Raw genomic sequence first — 19,109 nt, forward strand, 5'->3', positions numbered from 1 at the left:
CACCAGCACACGCATTATTCGCTTTCCAAAGTTACGTGTTTTTGAGACGTTCTTCACATGAAAGTCACACAAATCCACACGTAAATAGGCCTACTTTAATTCACCGGCACACAGAAATCGCACACAATATTTCAGATTCCAAAAATAATTTAGGGGAAATGCATGGATTCCAGTTGCTGCTACTGGAAGAAACTGGAATCCATGCATTTCCACTGAATTAATTTTGGAATCTGATCCCTTATCATACCTGTTCATTCTTACTCGTTGCTCGACTTATCGTGACTAAATTCAAGATGGCTGCAAACGCTAAACTTCGTGAAGATACTGTCTGTATAAATCGTCTTGTAAGTAAACTACCAGTGCTTTTTCAAAGTTCTCAATGTCTCGTTTTAAATGTCAGGGCCCTCGGAAGTCTACCAATGAAGTGTGGAGATACATTGAGCCTCGTAAATGGGTGTAAAACAGTGATTTATTTGCATGGCTTGCCCGATGCCGAAGCACCACTATTGAAAAAGCTGTTGGTAGCATCGGCTAACTAGCGCCAGATTTTGGAGTGCAGGGGACAAGCCGAGATGGGCTATGAGACATACGTTCACACTCGGTATCATGTTTCAATACACTTTAGGTCAATATCACACCGGAATTCTCCTTTAAGACACTCTTGGCCTTTTCTCATATAGCAATGAACTCTCTGGGCTTATTTTGTTCCAACAGTAGACCTAATGCAGAAACCTAAAATGCCACAAGTCTGAGTGAATATGAACAAAATCATTGGCTAATAATTTATGCATCGTTTTAGCAGCAAGGGCCAAATTATTCTTTAACATTAAGGAAATCCCTTCATCAAAGGTAAGGCTACTCTACAGACTATCGTTGTTGTTTAGGAATGCTATAAGTGCTTAATTTCGCGCTGGATTTCGAAAAACAAAAGCCGACCGAGTGCAAGTTGTCACATGGTTAAGTTGCAATAGATGTATGGGTAATGAGGTCATTTGACAACTTTGGGCAATGAATGTAACCAAAAACGAACTGCATTACCCACAATTCCGTGCCACATATAGTTTCAAAACCGGAAGTGGGATGAACGCGCTGCTTGGAACGTAAATGAGTCTGAGCGAGCAGAAAAGGTTGTGCAACGATTCATAACAAGTAAATCGATATAACGACCGGTTCATTTCAGTTTTTTTCCGATACGGGGCTTCACGTATCGATGTAGCCGTATCTTACACGTTAAAAACGGATACCGATACGTATCGGTTAATCTTTACACCCCTAATATTTGTGGATCCCCCTCTGCGCATATACAAATATTATTGAGACAAATTTAGCTCCATAGACATCTGGTGGTCAGCAGAAATGACAGCGGCTATAAATTCGACACACCCGAATGAAGCTTACAACATGAACATGAGGGACAGAATGGACAAATGGCATGAAATGACTGAAAATTAAATAAATTAATTAGAACTAGGGTATAATGTTTGAATATAGCCTAGTGTGTTTAGCGTTTGAATTTACGTGTGTTCAGTTAGTTTAAACAAACTGCAGCAAGAAATGCAGCCGTCTGCGTCTATGTGGCAATATCAATTTACTTTAAATAAATAAAGTGTACCTAGGCCTTATCCAATAAACTGTCATAGCCTACTCATAACCAAGAGGCATTATTTAGGTAGTGTGTTTTAGAACTAAACAGGCCGTTGTTAGAAATAAATAGTTCATGAACATCCATTCTTGCTGTACATGTATGCCTAAAAAAAAAAAAAGTTAAATTACAGCAGTAGGCTACAGAGAAGCAGTGTTGCTCCTGTTGGGTATCAGCGCAGCAGCAAACTTTCAAATCCCTTCAGTGACGTTTGAAGCTTCGGACGTCACCAGTCACGTGCTTATTCCAATTTGATACAAGCTCCAACACACTGTGTCAAAACAATTTGCTTCATGGGAGTGATACAAGCTTCGGTGCCTCAGTGTCGAATGTCCCATCACTAGGTTGGAGTGCACGATTAAGGCCTATTGAAATCGGTGCACGTGGGTTTGTGGCCAGATCTGCTATTGGCTTGCTGTCTGAATTGGGCATTTGTGGTCGAAGTCTGAGGCAGGTGGTAAGTAACATGTCCTTAGCAGCAGAACGAGCAAGTGAATGGTTGTGGGTAAGGAGAAGTTACCCTTCCTGGGGCGCAAGCTAAGGTAAGCTAACTGGCTCATTTGTTTTGTGTTTGTGATGGACTGTGCCTAGGCTGATGGTGGTTGGCTAAGGTTTTTATGGTCATGGTTCAGTCCGCATCAACGGGACGGACCAACCTAGCCAACCTAGACCATGCCTAGGTTGGTTAAGGGTATTTGGATGTTTGTTGTGGTAATATGGTGGCAGCATGGGGCATAAGCTAACTGGCTAATTTGTTTTGTGTTTGTGATGGGCCTAAGCTAACTGGCTAAGCTAACTGGCTAATTTGTTTTGTGTTTGTGATGGGCTGTGCCTAGGTTGATGGTTGGTTGGCCAGGATTTTTATGGTTATGGTTCAGTCCACATCAACGGGACGGACCAACCTAGCCAACCTTGACCATGCCTGGGCCGGTTAAGAGTATTTTGGGTATTGGATATTTCAATGTGGTAATATGGTGGCAGCATGGAGGGGAGTGTCTCCAGGACGCTGGTTTCATTGTTAAAGGGAAACTTGGCAAGATTTCCCCCTCTGCTGGAGAAATTGTGCATTATGCTATTTCAAACTGTGGGAAAAGGTAACGATAAAGCACATGGATTTGTTTACAAGCTAGCGAAAGGTTAGCATAAGTTTGGCAGAACTATGTGGATGTTACAAGGTAAGAAACACGATTTAAAATGAGTTTCTTGTTTCTCACTTCTCTTTCCGGGACGGTAAGTCTCAATGTTGCAAGGTTGGTTTTCCGCCTGGGGACGCAGGCGCAGTGGGGAAAGTCACCATTTTCACCGGAACAGGTCATTTAACCATCCGAATGATTTCTAAACGGGTTTATTACGTTGAAATAGTTGCCAAGTTCGCCTTTAAGCCTTCATGAGGTGTTGTGGGCCTAACTTAACGAAACATTGGTGAATGAGGGTGCCCACTTGATAACCCCAATGACATGCCGCATACTATATACTGCTGTTGGATGGGCCATTTGTCTTGTGTTTGTGACCATTTGTTGGCGGATTTGTGGGTAGCGTGCTTTTTAAAGTTAACTTGAGTAGGGGCTTCTGAATGTGTTTTTACCTTGGATTTTGGCACAAAGGATTTTTAACATCTAATCCTGTGTATTAATGTAATCTCTTTCCATCTCTCTCTCTCTCTCTCTCTCTCTCTCTCTCTGCATGTGTCTATCTATGTATCTATTCATCCATCCCTCTCAACCTCTCTCTCTTTCCATCTCTCTCTCTCTCTCTGTGCATGTGTCTGTCTATCCATCCATCCATCCATCTACAGTTTCCACTTTCCTAGGGTTTTCCCTCTACATCTCTGCCTGTAGGGGTACTCAATAGGTGGACTCCGGTCCGCATCCTGACACAAACATCATTCAATACGGACCGTCACCTTATCGCTATGCTGATTTACTCAACCTACCAACCTACACAACATTTTCTGCAGACGATTTTGTGATTCCGCACAGCTGTTTTTTAGTTCTACTCATCTTCTTCTGTTAGGTGGAGAGCTGGGTCAATCCCAGCAATGTCAGGCTACTGGTGGCATGCGCTAGCTGTCTAGCACTCGGGTGGATGGTCATTTCTCATGATTGTCTGCGAACTGTACAGACGTAGGCATTCAAACTGAACGACTGACATTTTCTTCTTCAGAAAGTGTGAAAATGGCTTGCTCAAAACTAGCCAACAGCAAGTAAAGAAAAACGTTGATTGTGAAAACCGAGTTTAAGACTGAGTCGGAGTCGGGGAAATAGGCCTGGCTGGCAGCGTTAAATGCTTCAATCGAGATGAGACGGACCGAGCATAACGTGTTATTTTGTTTAAATCGCATTAATCACAAGCTGCCAGAGAGTTTCTATTTTAAGTCACTGTGCTGTTACCAACGATATTCTCTTTGGCTGCTATTATTTTGACCCTCTGATCCTCCTGATTGAATGCACCCTTTCTTGTCCTCAGACTAGTAGGCTTGTGCCTGGTCCTCCTGCTACAGACACTTCCTAGTAGGCTTCTGCCTGGTCCTCCTGCTGAATTCATGGAGATCATAAACAGCTACACAGTTCTGCATGGCCCGTGGCAGAAAAAAGGTGTCACTTCTTCCATGAATACCAAATTGATTTGTAGTTTGAGATTTACCGGCTATTTTTTTGGAGTTCTGTAGCTTACCTAAAAAATCTTCTGGACCTTGGAGTAAGTGAAAATTTGATAAGTGGACCTTTCAGTGTGCAGCAAGCTCTCAGCCTTCACATTAATATTTACACCTCTGAATAGAGATCTCCACAGTACTTACTGCTCTGTGCAACTGAGCAACGTCAAAAGTTCAAATGGCCACTGTATGTGTGTGTGTGTGTGTGTGTGTGTGTGTGTGTGTGTGTGTGTATGTACGAGACAGAGAGAAAGAGAGGGGGGAAGAGATGAGGTTAGTGTGTGTGTGTGTGTTAGTGCCACTCCACTCCTTCACACGATTAAACACACTAACACACACATACGCGTGCGTGCGCTAGGCTGAGAAGGCACTTACGTGGGCCATACCCTGAACATATGGTGTTTTTCTTCGCTTGAAGTATCCTCCATTTCAGCCTGCAAGGCCCACGGACCCCCATCTACCTCCATTAGCTCTAGGGCCCCCCACCCCAGCCCACCCCACCGGGGTAAAAACAAAGGCCCAGGCGTGGGGGTCTGACAGGCGGACGACGCTTCTTCTAGCTGCACCACCTTTCTCCTCCACCCATACAGGTTTCAAAAGGAGTCGGTTAATTATGACCTTTTCATCCAAACCTGTATTTGTTTTTCATGCAGGCACTAACGCACTCGCGCACACACACGCACTTGCGCACCGAGTGTACTGATTGCGGGATTGAGCGAGAGAGAGAGAGAGAATGAGAAAGAGAAAGAGAGAGAGAGAGAGAGAGAGAGAGAGAGAGAGGGAGAGGGGGGATCTGCTTAGTTGCAGCACTTGTTGTGAACGGCAGCGCAAACAAACAGCTGCAGATATTTAAATGAGCATCCAATTACGCCGGCAGAAAAGCAGTCACTTTTGTCCAATGCTTCGCCGGTGCCAAATTAAGATCTTTTGATCCCCCCCCCATCACACCCCAACACACACACACACACACACACAAAGAGAAAAAAAACCTCCTTTTTACTTCCACATCCCCACACCGATCGGCAATTTGAGCTGACAACTAGCTGAGGGTTCCAGACAATGGCCGCCAAGACGTTTGTTTTCTATCTCCTTGTCCTCCCTCGCTCTCTCGCTCTCCGCTAGGCTCTCCTTGTCCTCCCTCGCTCCTTGTCTCAATGCCTGGCCATTCATTAAGAGAGCGCCGAGGACAAAAAGGGGGAAGGCTCCAAATTACTGATAATGACGAAGCGCTAATGCGGAGAATGGAGAAATGTCATTAGCATGAGAGAGAGATGAGGATGACCCGCTCCCTCTTATCGCACCACGCTACCACTCTCTTAAGGAAGTGTGTGTGTGTGTGTGTGTGTGTGTGTGTGTGTGAGTGTGAGTGTGTGTGTGTGTGTGTGTGTGCACTCCTCACAAAGCTCATGTGCATACCTGAGTGGCCAGTGACTCTGATTGGTGTCAATCCTTACCTTTGCATAACACATGTTTTGTGTGTGTGTGTGTGTGTGTGTGTGTGTTTTTTTATATCACCACTGGCAACGTCCAGAAACAAACCCACACACTTACACAACGAGCACATGAAAGTAAAGCTGGTCTGCGCACCAAAGATTTAACTTCTACACCATAAATAAAATACAACAGAATAAACAAAACCGACACTATGTTGCCTTTATGCTGGGATCAAGCAGCAGGTTGAATGAGAGAAGACAGGAAGTGAGTGAGTGAGTGAGTGATAGGGTGAGAGAAAGAACAGAAGACAGGAAGTGAGTGAGTTGAGTGATAGTGTAAGAGAAAGAGTAGAAGACAGGAAGTGAGTGAGTGAGTGAGAGGGTACGAGAAAGAGTAGAAGACAGGAAGTGAGTGAGTGAGTGACAGGGTGAGAGAAAGTGTAGAAGACAGGAAGTGAGTGAGTGAGTGAGTGAGTGAGTGAGTGATAGTGTAAGAGAAAGAGTAGAAGACAGGAAGTGAGTGAGTGAGTGATAGTGTAAGAGAAAGAGTAGAAGACAGGAAGTGAGTGAGTGAGTGAGTGAGTGAGTGAGAGAAAGAGAAGGACAGACAGAATGGAGCAATGTTTAGAAATGCACGTCAGTGATTAACAATGAACAAATCAACAACTTCGCAAGAATAAGCTGTAACTGTAAACGTTTAGACAGCTCTGAGGAAATGTGTATGTGTGTGTGTGTGTGTGTGTGTGTGTGAGTGTGTGAGTGTGTGTGTGTGTGTGTGTGTGTGGGAGAAGGTGTGTGTGTGGCTGTCTGTAGGGATACTGCTACTTTAAGATAAACACTAATGTTAAATGTCTTGATGTATGTGTTTACATTATCCACTAGGTGGCTCCACACTGTTTCACAGGTCTCATCTCAACACTCTCCTTCCCAACTGTGCAAACTCAACTACTGAAAATCTTACCAAGGTTGAATTTCATTGTTAGATAAGAAACAATTCTAAATTAAATGCATTGCCAAACTGTGTGTGAGTGTGTGTGAGAGACACACAGAAAGAGAAAGAGAGAGAGAGAGAAGCCTGTAAACCCACCTGAAACTCATCAAAGCACAAGAGGCAGGTCTCCCGACTGATGTCCAGGGCAATTGGCGCAATGGGGTCATACATGGTCATCTTGCCGAGTCTCCGTTTTGGCAGGGACTGTTTCAGCCGATGGATCCCTACAAGTCCAACACACACACACACCAAACGCTGTATTCCCCTCTAATTCTAATCAAGTACTACAACTAGGTCAATTTATCCAAAATCCATTCTATAGAAATAGACTGACATTTTAGGGTTGTCCAGAAATGTTCTATTTACTGTCCTTTTTACTGTTCTGTTTACTTTTAAATACCGGTAGACTGACTTTTGTGGATGTCCAGCATGAACGCATTGAAGTGGACCCTCTTCTTCCGACTGCTCTCAACGTGAGAGTAAAACATGTCCATCAGCATGGTCTTCCCAGTGCCTGGTTTACAAAAGAACGAATAAGACACAAAAATTAAACAACTCTTACAAAAGGGTTGGATATAAAGGAATTCTGAAGTTAAACTACAAGATCACATCTTGAGGAAAAGTAGTTGTCATGGAGACTAATTGCAACGTACCTACATTGCCGTGGACGTAGAGGCCCCTGGGTGGCTTGGGCCTCGACAGCAGCTAGAATCCCACGCATGGAGGAGAGAGAGAGAGAGAGATGCAGAGGGAGAGAAAAGAAAGAGTCATTCCACTCAGTTCTCATAATAGAGTCATAAACACCTGGCCAACATCCAGCAGCTCAGGGACATCAATTACAAGAGGACTGAAGTTGGCAAAGTGCCCAAAGCAACTCTTCCTGAAACTCAACCTGTTCCGTAAACATGACTATATTGTACCTGTCTTTTAAAACACTTTACAGTCATCCTACAGATAACATATAACAGATAACATAACAAAATTGCAGTTGTCTCTCATAGACTCCAACAGACCATAAACTCATGGAGTGGCAAAGTACTGTTCCTAAACTGTGTGTCACTGTCACATTCCGTTCCGAGTCAGTTCAGAGAAGCCCTGTCTCGGCTCTTCATGGGCCTGTGGTGAACTCATCAGGCACACATAGCCATGGACAAAGACATGTTCAGGGCCACAACAACAGGGCCGGAGGGTGGCAGAGAGAGAGAGATGGAGGAAGAGGCAAGAGAGAAAAGGAGTGAGTGTGGTGAACCATCGAGATGGACAAAAGAGTGCAGTAAGAGAGGGAGAGAAAGAGAGAGATGGGAGAGAGAGAGAGATAGAGAGTGGAATGAGAAAGAGATGAAAGAGAGAAAGAGAGAGATTGTGGACAGAGAGAGAGACAGACAGAGAGATGGAGAAAATGAGGACTGAATGAGATTGAACAAGAGAGAGAGAGAGAGAAAGAAAGAAAGAAAGAAAGGGAGGAAGAAAGAGATGGCGACAGAAATAAAAGGGGCGAGAAATCCGTGCGCAGCCAGCCGTGGCTCTCTGGCATGACAGCGTGTGACTTCTCGCTGACTTCCAGAACTCTCCGTGGCCGGCGACTGCGCGGTGGCAGCGGGCCCGTTACGGCAGACTGGCCAAACACAGGGCCCGGCCTCAGAGCGGTCCGGCGGCACGGCCGCCTTTAGCCCCGAGGGCCGCACAGCCAGGGGGCCACCCCCGCAGGGCCGGTGGGGCAAAAAGTTCACATGCTGACACTTGGCCAAACAAGACCTCGGCTACTCTGTTTGTCCGCGCCGGGGCCAAATGAAAAGTGACATGAATACCAGCTTTCAGTAGTACGTCACTTTCATTTTGTACCCATTCTTCATCGGCGCCATCATTACCATCAGTGATCAGACAAACAGTCAAAAACAATCAGATAAATACCCATATGATGCATGTTCTGATAGTCTGGATTAAATTACTTTATGGTGTTTGTGGATGGATGCTTGTGATGCTTGTGAATACTTGAATGCCCCGTATATATTCTGATACATAAAGCAGACTGGGTAGTCTGCATTAAACCACTTTACAGTTTTTTGTGTGCTTGTGGCAACTTGATCCATGCTAACTTGACCAAGTTGTTGTGGGTCGGTTTCAAACACTGAGCGTTTTAGGTGTGTGAAAGTTAAACATACGGCACCACTGAGCCATTGGATGGTGAGAGAGGAGCTTAAACAGGGTTCAGAAGAGGCCAGAGAGAGTCCCTTCTCCCACAGACAAAGGCTATGGTGTAGGGAGCCAAGCGCAAGCGCTCTCTCACTCTCCCAACGCTACGGTGTGACCCAATTCAAGCTCACATAACTGCATAAGAGCTGCTGTGTCTCTGTACGTGTGTGGGTGTGAGTGTGTGTGTGTGTGTGTGTGTGTGTTTCCCCGCATTAAAAAGTGAAACAAAAACACTGTCCCAGACAATGGTGACCCCCTCATTAACGTGGAGAGAGCAGTCGTGGAAGGGTGGGAGTTTGGGACAGGGTGGGTGGAGAGGGGGTCCCCCATTTCTGTGCACAGCAGGGGGGCCAGGGACCGCCCCTCAATCCAAAGGTCCTGTTGGGTGGTGGGTGGTGTGTGTGTGTGTGTGTGTGTGTGTGTGTGTGTGTCTGAGACAACCCTCCCACCCTGTCCCATCCCTCTCCCTCTTCCCTTCCTCAAAAAGCCTCTCTATGACCTATTAAAACAAACAAACAAACCGCAGCCCCAGGAGGTGAGGGCACACCACAGACAAAGCTTTGTGACGGCGGACCCCACAACCCCATCCGCCCACTCGCATCATCAGATCCGTGCCAGCCTTGTTTATGGGCGGCTCCCTTGTGAAAGTAATGACACTTGGTGACACTGGGTGCTCCTCTGTCTGTCTAACTTCCTATGTCCCAAATGTTCATGTATTTTGCTCATGTATTTTTGTGGTCTCTGAAAAAAAAATAATAACCTGTAGCAGTGTTTTAATTGATCAACACAGTTTTGTAAGCAGTTGTGGCTTGTTTATTTATCTGTTAAAACTTTTTGCTAAAACAAAATGGGATTTTGGCATGTGTAAACAGAATTGCCAAACAATGGCAAGCCTCACATTCCTCGCATAATTGTTTTCTCAGTGTAGCATTAGCTCTGCAAGTCGAGCCAATCCTAGTCAGTGTGACTGATTCCCATACCTGCTCGGCTTCTGTGTCTTCAGTTTTGTGCTCTGTGCCAGTTGTATCTTCAACATGTCTTTGTCGATTTAGGCCTACCATAATGTCCCTGTCTCTCACCTTAAGTAGTTGAGTATTGTCGTATGCCCTCAAAACTCTCTGTAACTGGTCTAACTGAAGAAGGACGGATCTCTGGTGTCTGTCCTCTCGAAGTGAGCCGTGCCCAACCATACTGTCATAGTAGTCCAGAAGGACGCTAGATTTCTGTGCGGCAGGAATGGTGGGTACTGATGCATCATCAGCCCTTGTTGCACAACCTACAGAGGAAAAACAAGACATTCATTCTGGATGCATTACATGACTTCTGTTCTAATTTGGACAATCAAGTCATTGGTATCAACATGATCTAGCCTATTACATATCATAACATGTTAATTACACATCTTTTGAGCTTATGTGTGGTTGTAAGGGGAATTGACAACCACGGTTGTCCCATTATAAACATGTAAACAATTACGAATTGAATATCATACCATACAATAAACTTCCCCCAAACATACTCTAATGCATGCAAAGGCATTTGCTTCGTAAGTTAATGCTTTAAATTCCTTCACCGGACTTGCAAGGTATCTTTTACATTTCTGTTAACGTTATGTGACTGTCATGCTGTTCTGCTTTCTAACGTTATGCTAACGTGTCAGCGTGCTAATGCTACAATCAAGGGCAGTTGTAATACAGTTGGGGTATGTTGACAACGGCTTCTTCCTCTTAATTCCAACACTCACCTCTAACAACAAAGACCTTGCAACACCAACTTCTGTTTTTCATTAAACTTGACCATTTCAATAGATATCGTGATAAACACCTAGCCGGCAGAGGCAACGCGTAGGCTGCCATCTTGGTTCAAATTATCAGACCAACTTTGTTGATAATCGCTCAAATGATTCCTTAGTGATATCCAGGCCAGTGCGGTAGAAGCTTTCGGCTCTGAAAGGCATTTCGAAGTTTGGGTTAACGTTACCTCCGGTTCCCTTCCTCAACATACCTGACTGCTTTATTTTAACTGGATTAAATTATGTTCATGTCCGTTAGTCTTAAGTAGTACAAACATTATTATTGACGTTGAATGTAAAATTGAATAACTAAAATAAAATACATGTGTGTAGATGTATTTAATACATTATTGACACCTCTATGTCATTGCTCACTGGCAAAAACTGATTAAGTCGTTTACTCACATTTAATTAGACATAGAGAATTAGAATACAGAATTATCGAGCAATAACAGAGAGACAGTAAAGAGGAAGCATCTCATGACACAAGATAACTCAAGTGAGCCTATTGATTTTGTGATTTTGGCTCAAGTAAGCCTATTGATATTGAGGTTCAAACACGATTAGCCCGAGCTCACATCAGTCATATTACAAATTGAGGGTGTTAGAATGTGAGACGGCACAGTGCACACTCCCCAGCTGTGAGAAGTGTCAGCTGCTCCTCAGCTGATCGGAAGTGAGCCTGCCTTACAGGATTGTCAGACTGCTTAGCGGGGTAGGAATGGCTGATGCCATAGCAGATACGAGGAGGCTTTTTGCCAAGCCCCAGAATCTAAACGATGCATACGGACCTCCAAGTAACTTTCTAGAGATTGATGTGTCCAACCCCGAAACAATCGGCGTGGGTCGAACTCGTTACACAACATACGAAATCAGACTGAAGGTGAGAGTCAAATGACGTTAGCTATCCTGCTAACGAATGCTACCCTGTCACTGGCACACACATAGGAATAGGCTACTGGACCTTGGCATATGCTATTGCTAGCTTGCTAAGGAGATACCCTATTATAATGCCAGGTTTATAGCCGGTTGTTGTGCAAATCTGCGTTACCTCAACACCGCCACAATGAATTATTCCACGGTGTTTGACCTGGATGTCACTGAGAGTTGCATCTTCAAGTATTTACCATTACAAACTATTTGGCACTAACATAGGTATCTATAACTGTGAACTAGCTGTCCATACGAGGGACTTTAGCCTTTATGCTAACATTATTTATAGTAAACTTGTGTTTGTAAATGTTGGTCTGGTAATCCAGTTAAGCAGTAAATAATGTCAGGCAGAGCCATTATCATTATTTGTTAAACGTGTAAAAACATTTATCTTGACATGACGTTGTCGTTTTCAACCAGTTCAGTGTTCGGTGGACGCAGTTAGCTTGTTAAGGTTTGCAACATAAAGTAACATTAGGCTAATTTTCATAGCTAGCTTTGATAGCCAAGACTGTTTACAAGTTGTGTTAGTCAAGCGGCAGGTCGTTTCCCCATGACATCATATTGACAGGTTGAATATATGAACGAGTAAGATATTTATTTGCTGTTCTTGACGATTGAAGGTCGATCAAAGAGTGTCTGCTTTACTGATGTGAAATGAATGAATTAATGCTAAGTTACTAACGTTAGCTATAGGCCTAGTTGATTAACGTTAGCCAGAAGTTTCTGTAGTAAACAGTAGCCACACCCCAGCGACCCACAAGTGTTAAGGCCACTCGACCAGTGCCAAGGTTTGATAGCTCGGGTAGTGTTTAGGCCACTCGACCAGTGTCAAGGTTTGATAGCTCGGGTAGTGTTTAGGCCACTCGACCAGTGTCAAGGTTTGATAGCTCGGGTAGTGTTTAGGCCACTCGACCAGTGTCAAGGTTTGATAGCTCGGGTAGTGTTTAGGCCACTCGACCAGTGCCAAGGTTTGATAGCTCGGGTAGTGTTCAGGCCACTCGGGTGGCGAAGGGATGAGTGGTTGTGTTGACATCTGCCATACTATTGCAAAATACTATTAAAAAAATCATAAGTTGTTGGCTTTGCTTGTGTCAGACCCAAAAAACAGTTTTCTGATCTTTGAAAGGTGGTTTTCCTCAGCCCTTAAATCTATACAGTAGCCTAGGAAAGCCCTGAGAATGAAAATGGTAAGTTTATTTGTGTGTGTGTATAGGTGTAGCAAGGCTGCAGCAGTTTGCCATTGCAGGAGATCACGATTCCCTTCAAAACATGTTTGCAACCCTCTCTGTGTGTGTGTGAGTGAGAGGGAGAGGGAGACAGGCAGGCAGACAGACAGAGAGTGTGTTCAAACATCTGATGTCCTTGAAACCAATCCTGTTAGCTTAAACATCGTGTGTAACACTTGTGGGAGTTATGAGTCACGGAGTATGCCAGTCTAGCAAACAAAATGACCCAATCTGTAACTTCTTTACACTTCTACAAATATGTTCAGTCTTTTGGGGGGGAAAAAACTTTCCAGGGAAAGATGGCATCTGTAGAGGTCTTGTAGGCATGAAGCCTGTACAGTCTGTAGAGGCCTTGTAGGTCTCCAATCATAAAATTACATTACATTGTGTAAAATTGTCAACAAATATGAAATGTTGACTCAAAGACAGTTGCAGGTTGGAAATTGTTCTTTGTTTTTTAGATAGATGAACATATTTAAGGCATAAGCTTAGGCCTACTTCAAGTGCTTTTAGGCGATTAGTCCAGTTTTCAGGACCCAGCCAGTCATGTGACGGGCAGCGGCTCCTTACTGTAGGTCTGACTCGGAACAGGCGGCTCAGCACAACTATTCTGAGTTCACACACTACGGTCGGTAGTTACAGCAACGTCATTTGCTCACAGTTCGTAATATAGCCTAGCACGTTTAAAAACAACTTGTAGTGCTTTACATCATATAAAAGACTAAAAAAACTGAAAAAACACACAAAAGCCCTGCAGAAAAAGTATAGAATAGGCTAGCCTACTGAAATAATATTTAAATATTTGTATTTGTTTGTCTGAAGAATGCTCATTAGCATTTACAAGAATCCTGTTAGTCAGGTCTGCCTACTTGCCTGATTGGGTCATTTGAGCGGACTGACTGCAATAATTTTGCCTAATGGATTGAATGGTTTCCACTCATCATCTGTACAGTTGGATGAAACTAACAGGATAGGAATGTCATATCTGTTACTGTTACCATAGCGCTTTAGTTTCCAACTCTGATGTGGAGACGTGACAACCAAGCAAGGGTTCCCAAGTTAGCAAGAAAGTACATTTGTGCCTATAGCCAAGTGCCTCTGAGAGAATATATGACTGTGAACTCTGTGACCCCACTGAGGTCTTGCGTTAAGGTCAACATGTTTGTGTTCCTTGCCTGGAAACCCCCTAGCAAGAGAGGAGCATGATAAGACATGTTTTTGTGGATAGGTGACATGAATATCACCTGTTTTAGCCATAGTGCATAGTTTATTCTGAGTAGCCTTTTTATTTTGGTACTGTAACCTAATTATCAGTAATTATGAGTAATTTGTATTTTATATTTAAGTTATCCATATCTGCCTTTTGCCATTTTTGCTTGCAAAGCCACAAAGGCAACTAGAAATGTAATTTACTGTTAAACTTTCTGTGACAGTTCAGGCCTAAGCGTCATGTCATGAGGGCGACAGCCCTTCTATTAATCAGGCTCATGATGCAACCAGTTCAGAATGGTTGAGATCCTGACACAACATTTTGCAGAACCGTTTGCAGTTGCGTTAAAGGTGCCTTCCACGATTCCAATCCAATACACTTTTTTTTTGCCTTTATTTCATAGTGATCTGGCCAGTCAGTAAGGCTGTCCCTTACTCGGCTCATTTAAAGGAGAATTCCGGTGTGATATTGACCTAAAGTGTATTGAAACATGATACCGAGTGTGAACGTATGTCTCATAACCCATCTCGACTTGTCCCCTGCACTCCAAAATCTGGCGCTAGTTAGCCGATGCTACCAACAACTTTTTCAGTAGTGGTGCTTCGGCATCGGGCTAGCCATGCAAATAAATCACTGTTTTACACCCATTTACGAGGCTCAATGTATCTCCACACTTCATTGGTAGACTTCCTAGGGCCCTGACATTTAAAACGAGACATTGAGAACTTTGAAAAAGCACTGGTAGTTTACTTACAAGACGATTTATACAGACAGTATCTTCACGAAGTTTAACGTTTGCAGCCATCTTGAATTTAGTCACGATAAGTCGAGCAACGAGTAAGAATGAACAGGTATGATAAGGGATCAGATTCCAAAAATAATTCAGTGGAAATGCATGGATTCCAGTTTCTTCCAGTAGCAGCAACTGGAATCCATGCATTTCCACTGAATTATTTTTGGAATCTGATCCCTTATCATACCTGTTCATTCTTACTCGTTGCTCGACTTATCGTGACTAAATTCAAGATGGCTGCAAACGCTAAACTTCGTGAAGATACTGTCTGTATAAATCGTCTTGTAAGTAAACTACCAGTGCTTTTTCAAAGTTCTCAATGTCTCGTTTTAAATGTCAGGGCCCTCGGAAGTCTACCAATGAAGTGTGGAGATACATTGAGCCTCGTAAATGGGTGTAAAACAGTGATTTATTTGCATGGCTAGCCCGATGCCGAAGCACCACTATTGAAAAAGATGTTGGTAGCATCGGCTAACTAGCGCCAGATTTTGGAGTGCAGGGGACAAGCCGAGATGGGCTATGAGACATACGTTCACACTCGGTATCATGTTTCGATACACTTTAGGTCAATATCACACCGGAATTCTCCTTTAAAGGTGTTAAAAAGATTTCACCTGATTCTGAGCTGATGCTCAAATTCTAAATTAGACAAGTGAGATAACTGGGTGACATCCTGTGTAAAAACTGTCCGGCTGTTCGTAAAAGGAAACTGAGCCCTTGGTAGATGGATCAGACCTTGAATGAGTCGGACCTACCTGGTCTAGCACAGTCTGTGTCCTCCAGGGACAAAGGCCCAACAGGCGCACCGCAGACAGAACTGGCATACTTGACCTTTGCTGCCAAGCCACTCACAACATGAAATGGCCCATCAAGTGGGGCACTCTTGTTTCTGCCCAATCACAATGTATTTCATTTGCAATATTGAATTTGTACATGTCACGCACACAGCCGTATAGGCGCCACTTCACTGGACTCGCTCTCTGTCGTCTGCATTAAGGGCAGATGATATCAAAAGGATCTTAGGAGTAAAAACATAATGGAAAAGTTAATGAGAGCTGTAGACTATTTTGCAGTAATTTTAGGTAATTTGAGCGGCTCTACAGTTGAATGTGAAATTGCCGGCTAAACCCATTGGCATATTTACAGTAAATGCTAATAATAATGATAATAATAATAATAATCATAGTAATAATAATAAAATAGATTTAATAGAAAAATATTTAGAAATTGATTTAAAAAAATGTGTTTTTTATTTGACTCAAAAGTTACATTATCAAGCATGGATGAATCAGTGACCAGCTCCTAGAGGCACATTTGCTTTGGAGGGGACATGTTGGCACTTCCTCACAGGAGTTTACTTTGTATGGAATTGAGACGGGGGTATTTTCAAAACCTGTCCCTCAAGTCATACACCTTGTACAATGTGATGTTTTTAATCACTTGTTGCCTATTAAAAGATAATGGTTATACATTTAATGCACTGATTGATTCCCCCCCCCCCCCCCCCCCCCACTATCCTACACAATCAAATGTATCCACGCAAGGAGCAATCACCACCACCACATTGACGTATTTATAGTGTTATGTACCAATTAGTCCCCTTTCTTAGTTTTACAATTTCTTAGTCCTGCATAGCTTTGTGATGAGCCCTGACAAGATACATGGTGCAGCAGTGCTTCCATCCCTCCCTCCCCATCTCTATCTCTCTCTCCATCTATCCCTCCCTCCCTCTCTATCTATCTCTCTCCCTCTCTCTTTCTACCTCAATCCCTCCCTCCCTATCTCTATCTCTTTCTCCCTCCACCCCCTCCTCCTTCCTCCCCCTCTCCTCACTCCATTCCATAACCTAGTATTTATAGGCTCTTCTCTCCATCGGCGGTGAGAGCCATCCGTAGCCACTAGCCCCCATTGGGAAGCTAGCGTGGCTGATTAGCGTGTAATAATTAGCATATGCGTGTAATCAGTTCTCATTGTGCGCGCCTGAGACCGCGCTGACCCTACTTAGCATAAGAGCAGCAAAGAGGGAGCACCTACTTGTCTTCTCTCTCCCTGCTATCACTCTCCCTCGCCCGGCGCTCTCTCGCGCGCTCTCTCTCTCTCTCGCTCTCTCTCTCGCTCTCTCTCTCTCTCGCTCTTTCCACGGAAGGATGGCAGCAAAAGAAGAGAAAGAGGGAGGTGGTGTCAACTTTTGATTTGCTGCTTTCTCTGCTTATTTGACTCATTCTGTGTTCTCTCGCTCTCTCTCTCTCTCTTTCCATCTCCTCTCTCTCTCTCTCTCTCTCTTTCCATCTCCTCTCTCTCTCACACACTCTTTCTCACACACTGTTTGAGTGCTCTTAACTTTGTGGAAAGATTAAGAGAGAGTGGGTGAAATTATTTCTGTTTTGTGTGTCAGTCACGAAGACCCTGTTGATTAGGGAGGTTTGGTTCACAGCTAAACTAACTCTCTCTCTCTCTCTCTCTCTCTCTCTCTCTCTCTCTCTCTCTCTCTCTCTCTCTCTCTCTCTCTGTCTCTCTAGTTCTTTATCTTTGTCTCTTGTTTTTAGTGTCTTCCTACATCCTTCCTCTCTTGGTGTAGTTGTTTTCCCAGTTGCTTGTCCTTTTCCTTATCTTTCCCCTCTCTTATCTCTTCCTCTCTTATCTTTTGTCCTCTTTGCATCCTTCTATGTGTCTTACCTTTAATTTGCACATACGTACATATCTCTCCTCTCTCTCTCTCTCTCTCTCTCTCTCTCTCTCTCTCTCTCTCTCTCTCTCTCTCTCTCTCTCTCTCTCTCTCCTCCCTCTCTCTCCCTGGTCTCCTGCGTTCTCTCTTCCACCCCCTACGGTTGTGTGCTCTGATGCTTCTGGAGAGGAGAGGGAGCCTAATCCCCTCATTGACTGAGGGAAAGAATGAGAAGGGGTTTGTTTCTTCTGTCCTTGTCTTCACCCCCCCTCCCCTCCTCTCCTTTCCTCCTCTTGTTTTGTTCTTACTTTCTTTTGTTCCTTTCTTTCTCTTAAGTCTGTATTTCTCTTCTCTCAATCTTTCTTTTCAAATCACTACATCACTCTGTCGTTTTCTCTTTCAACCCTTCTCTCTCTCTCTCTCTCTCTCTCTTTAGTCTCTCTCTCGTATGACTTGTCAGGCCCCTCTTGTCCTCTTGACTTTCATGCTGTTGTCACAGTTGACACTCACTCTCTCACTCTCTCACTCTTCACTCTTTCACTCTCTCACTCACTCACTCACTCACTCTCTCACTCTCTTACACTCGCTCGCTCGATCGATCGATCGATCACTCACTCACTCGATCGATCACTCACTCACTCGATCACTCACTCTCTCACTCTCTCACTCACTCACTCTCTGTGGCATCGTCTCAGAAAGTGCACAGTGGTTCATGGTTCCGTGATGACCCAGTCCTGACCGGTTCTGCCCAAAAAAGTGTGACTGGTGCACATCACTCATGCCAAAGTTTGCCATCACACTATATTTCCTAAATATATTATATTTACCCAAGAATCCTTCTCTTACAGCTCTCTCTGTCTTCTCACTCTTCTCTATCCCTTCATCTCTCTCTCTCTCTCTCACTCTGCCTCTCGCTCTGTCATTAATAAAATGGCTTGCTTGCCTGCCTGTCGGTCCCAGTCAAGTGTAATCCTCAGTGTACAGCATCCTCTGAGACAGCCATTCTGATGGTAATGCCCAGCATATTGTATCAAGGCTACCATACCCTACTCGAGATGACAGTATCAAAAGTAGGAGTTGATGCAGGGGAGACAAAGAGGGGGGGGGGGGGGTTTGGTGATGGGGAGGGAAATGAAGGAGGGGGGGGGGGGGGCGCTTTTCTGTCAGCTCAGTGAAGGTTGCGAGGGGGGTCGGGGTGGGGGTGGGGGGCATCAATAGGAGGGATAGATAGAGAGAAGGGGGAGGGATGAGTGAGTGCTTCTCTCTTTCCCTCTCTCTCATTGTCCACGTTCTCCCTTCTCTCTCTGGCTTCTCTGTCTATGGTGGAGATGGTCTGATGGCTAAAGGATGGCACTGTGGGATCGGCCTTTTCCCCTCAATAAACTCCCAAGCCAACCAAGCCTCTCTCTCTCTCTCTCTCTCTCTCTCTCAATTCAATTCAAGGTAGCTTTATTGGCATGACAAATATTTCTTTGCATTGCCAAAGCAGGACATCAAACAATACAATACAGAACATACGATAGATAAGACATTTATACGTATAAACGTGTGTGTGTGTCTGTGCTGAAAATGGTA

General features: G+C 44.1%; 2 protein-coding genes across 5 annotated transcripts in view; one reads left to right on the plus strand and one right to left on the minus strand.

Moving 5' to 3' along the window:
* The window catches only part of afg1lb (AFG1 like ATPase b), a 60,675-nt gene extending 49,817 nt beyond the window's left edge, over nt 1-10,858 (minus strand). Inside the window, exons 1-5 of one of the 4 annotated variants that reach the window (XM_042095814.1) lie at nt 10,657-10,858; nt 9,992-10,188; nt 7,373-7,424; nt 7,132-7,233; nt 6,816-6,943 (exon numbers count right to left, since the gene is read on the minus strand). In XM_042095814.1, the coding sequence (XP_041951748.1) occupies nt 6,816-6,943; nt 7,132-7,233; nt 7,373-7,424; nt 9,992-10,188; nt 10,657-10,768 (591 nt within the window). In that variant the 5' untranslated portion in view covers nt 10,769-10,858. Of the gene's footprint in view, nt 1-6,815; nt 6,944-7,131; nt 7,234-7,372; nt 7,425-9,892; nt 10,189-10,656 lie in introns of those variants that run through there. The other 3 variants (XM_042095813.1, XM_042095816.1, XM_042095815.1) reach the window with 3 other exon arrangements.
* A 473-nt stretch (nt 10,859-11,331) lies between these two features.
* Nucleotides 11,332-19,109, plus strand: part of snx3 (sorting nexin 3) — a 19,160-nt gene continuing 11,382 nt past the window's right edge. Inside the window, exon 1 of the mRNA XM_042095822.1 lies at nt 11,332-11,587. Within this exon, the coding sequence (XP_041951756.1) occupies nt 11,426-11,587 (162 nt within the window). The 5' untranslated portion in view covers nt 11,332-11,425. The remainder of the gene's footprint in view (nt 11,588-19,109) is intronic.

This window comes from Alosa sapidissima, chromosome 6, assembly GCF_018492685.1.
Source record: "Alosa sapidissima isolate fAloSap1 chromosome 6, fAloSap1.pri, whole genome shotgun sequence".
NCBI lineage: Eukaryota > Metazoa > Chordata > Actinopteri > Clupeiformes > Clupeidae > Alosa > Alosa sapidissima.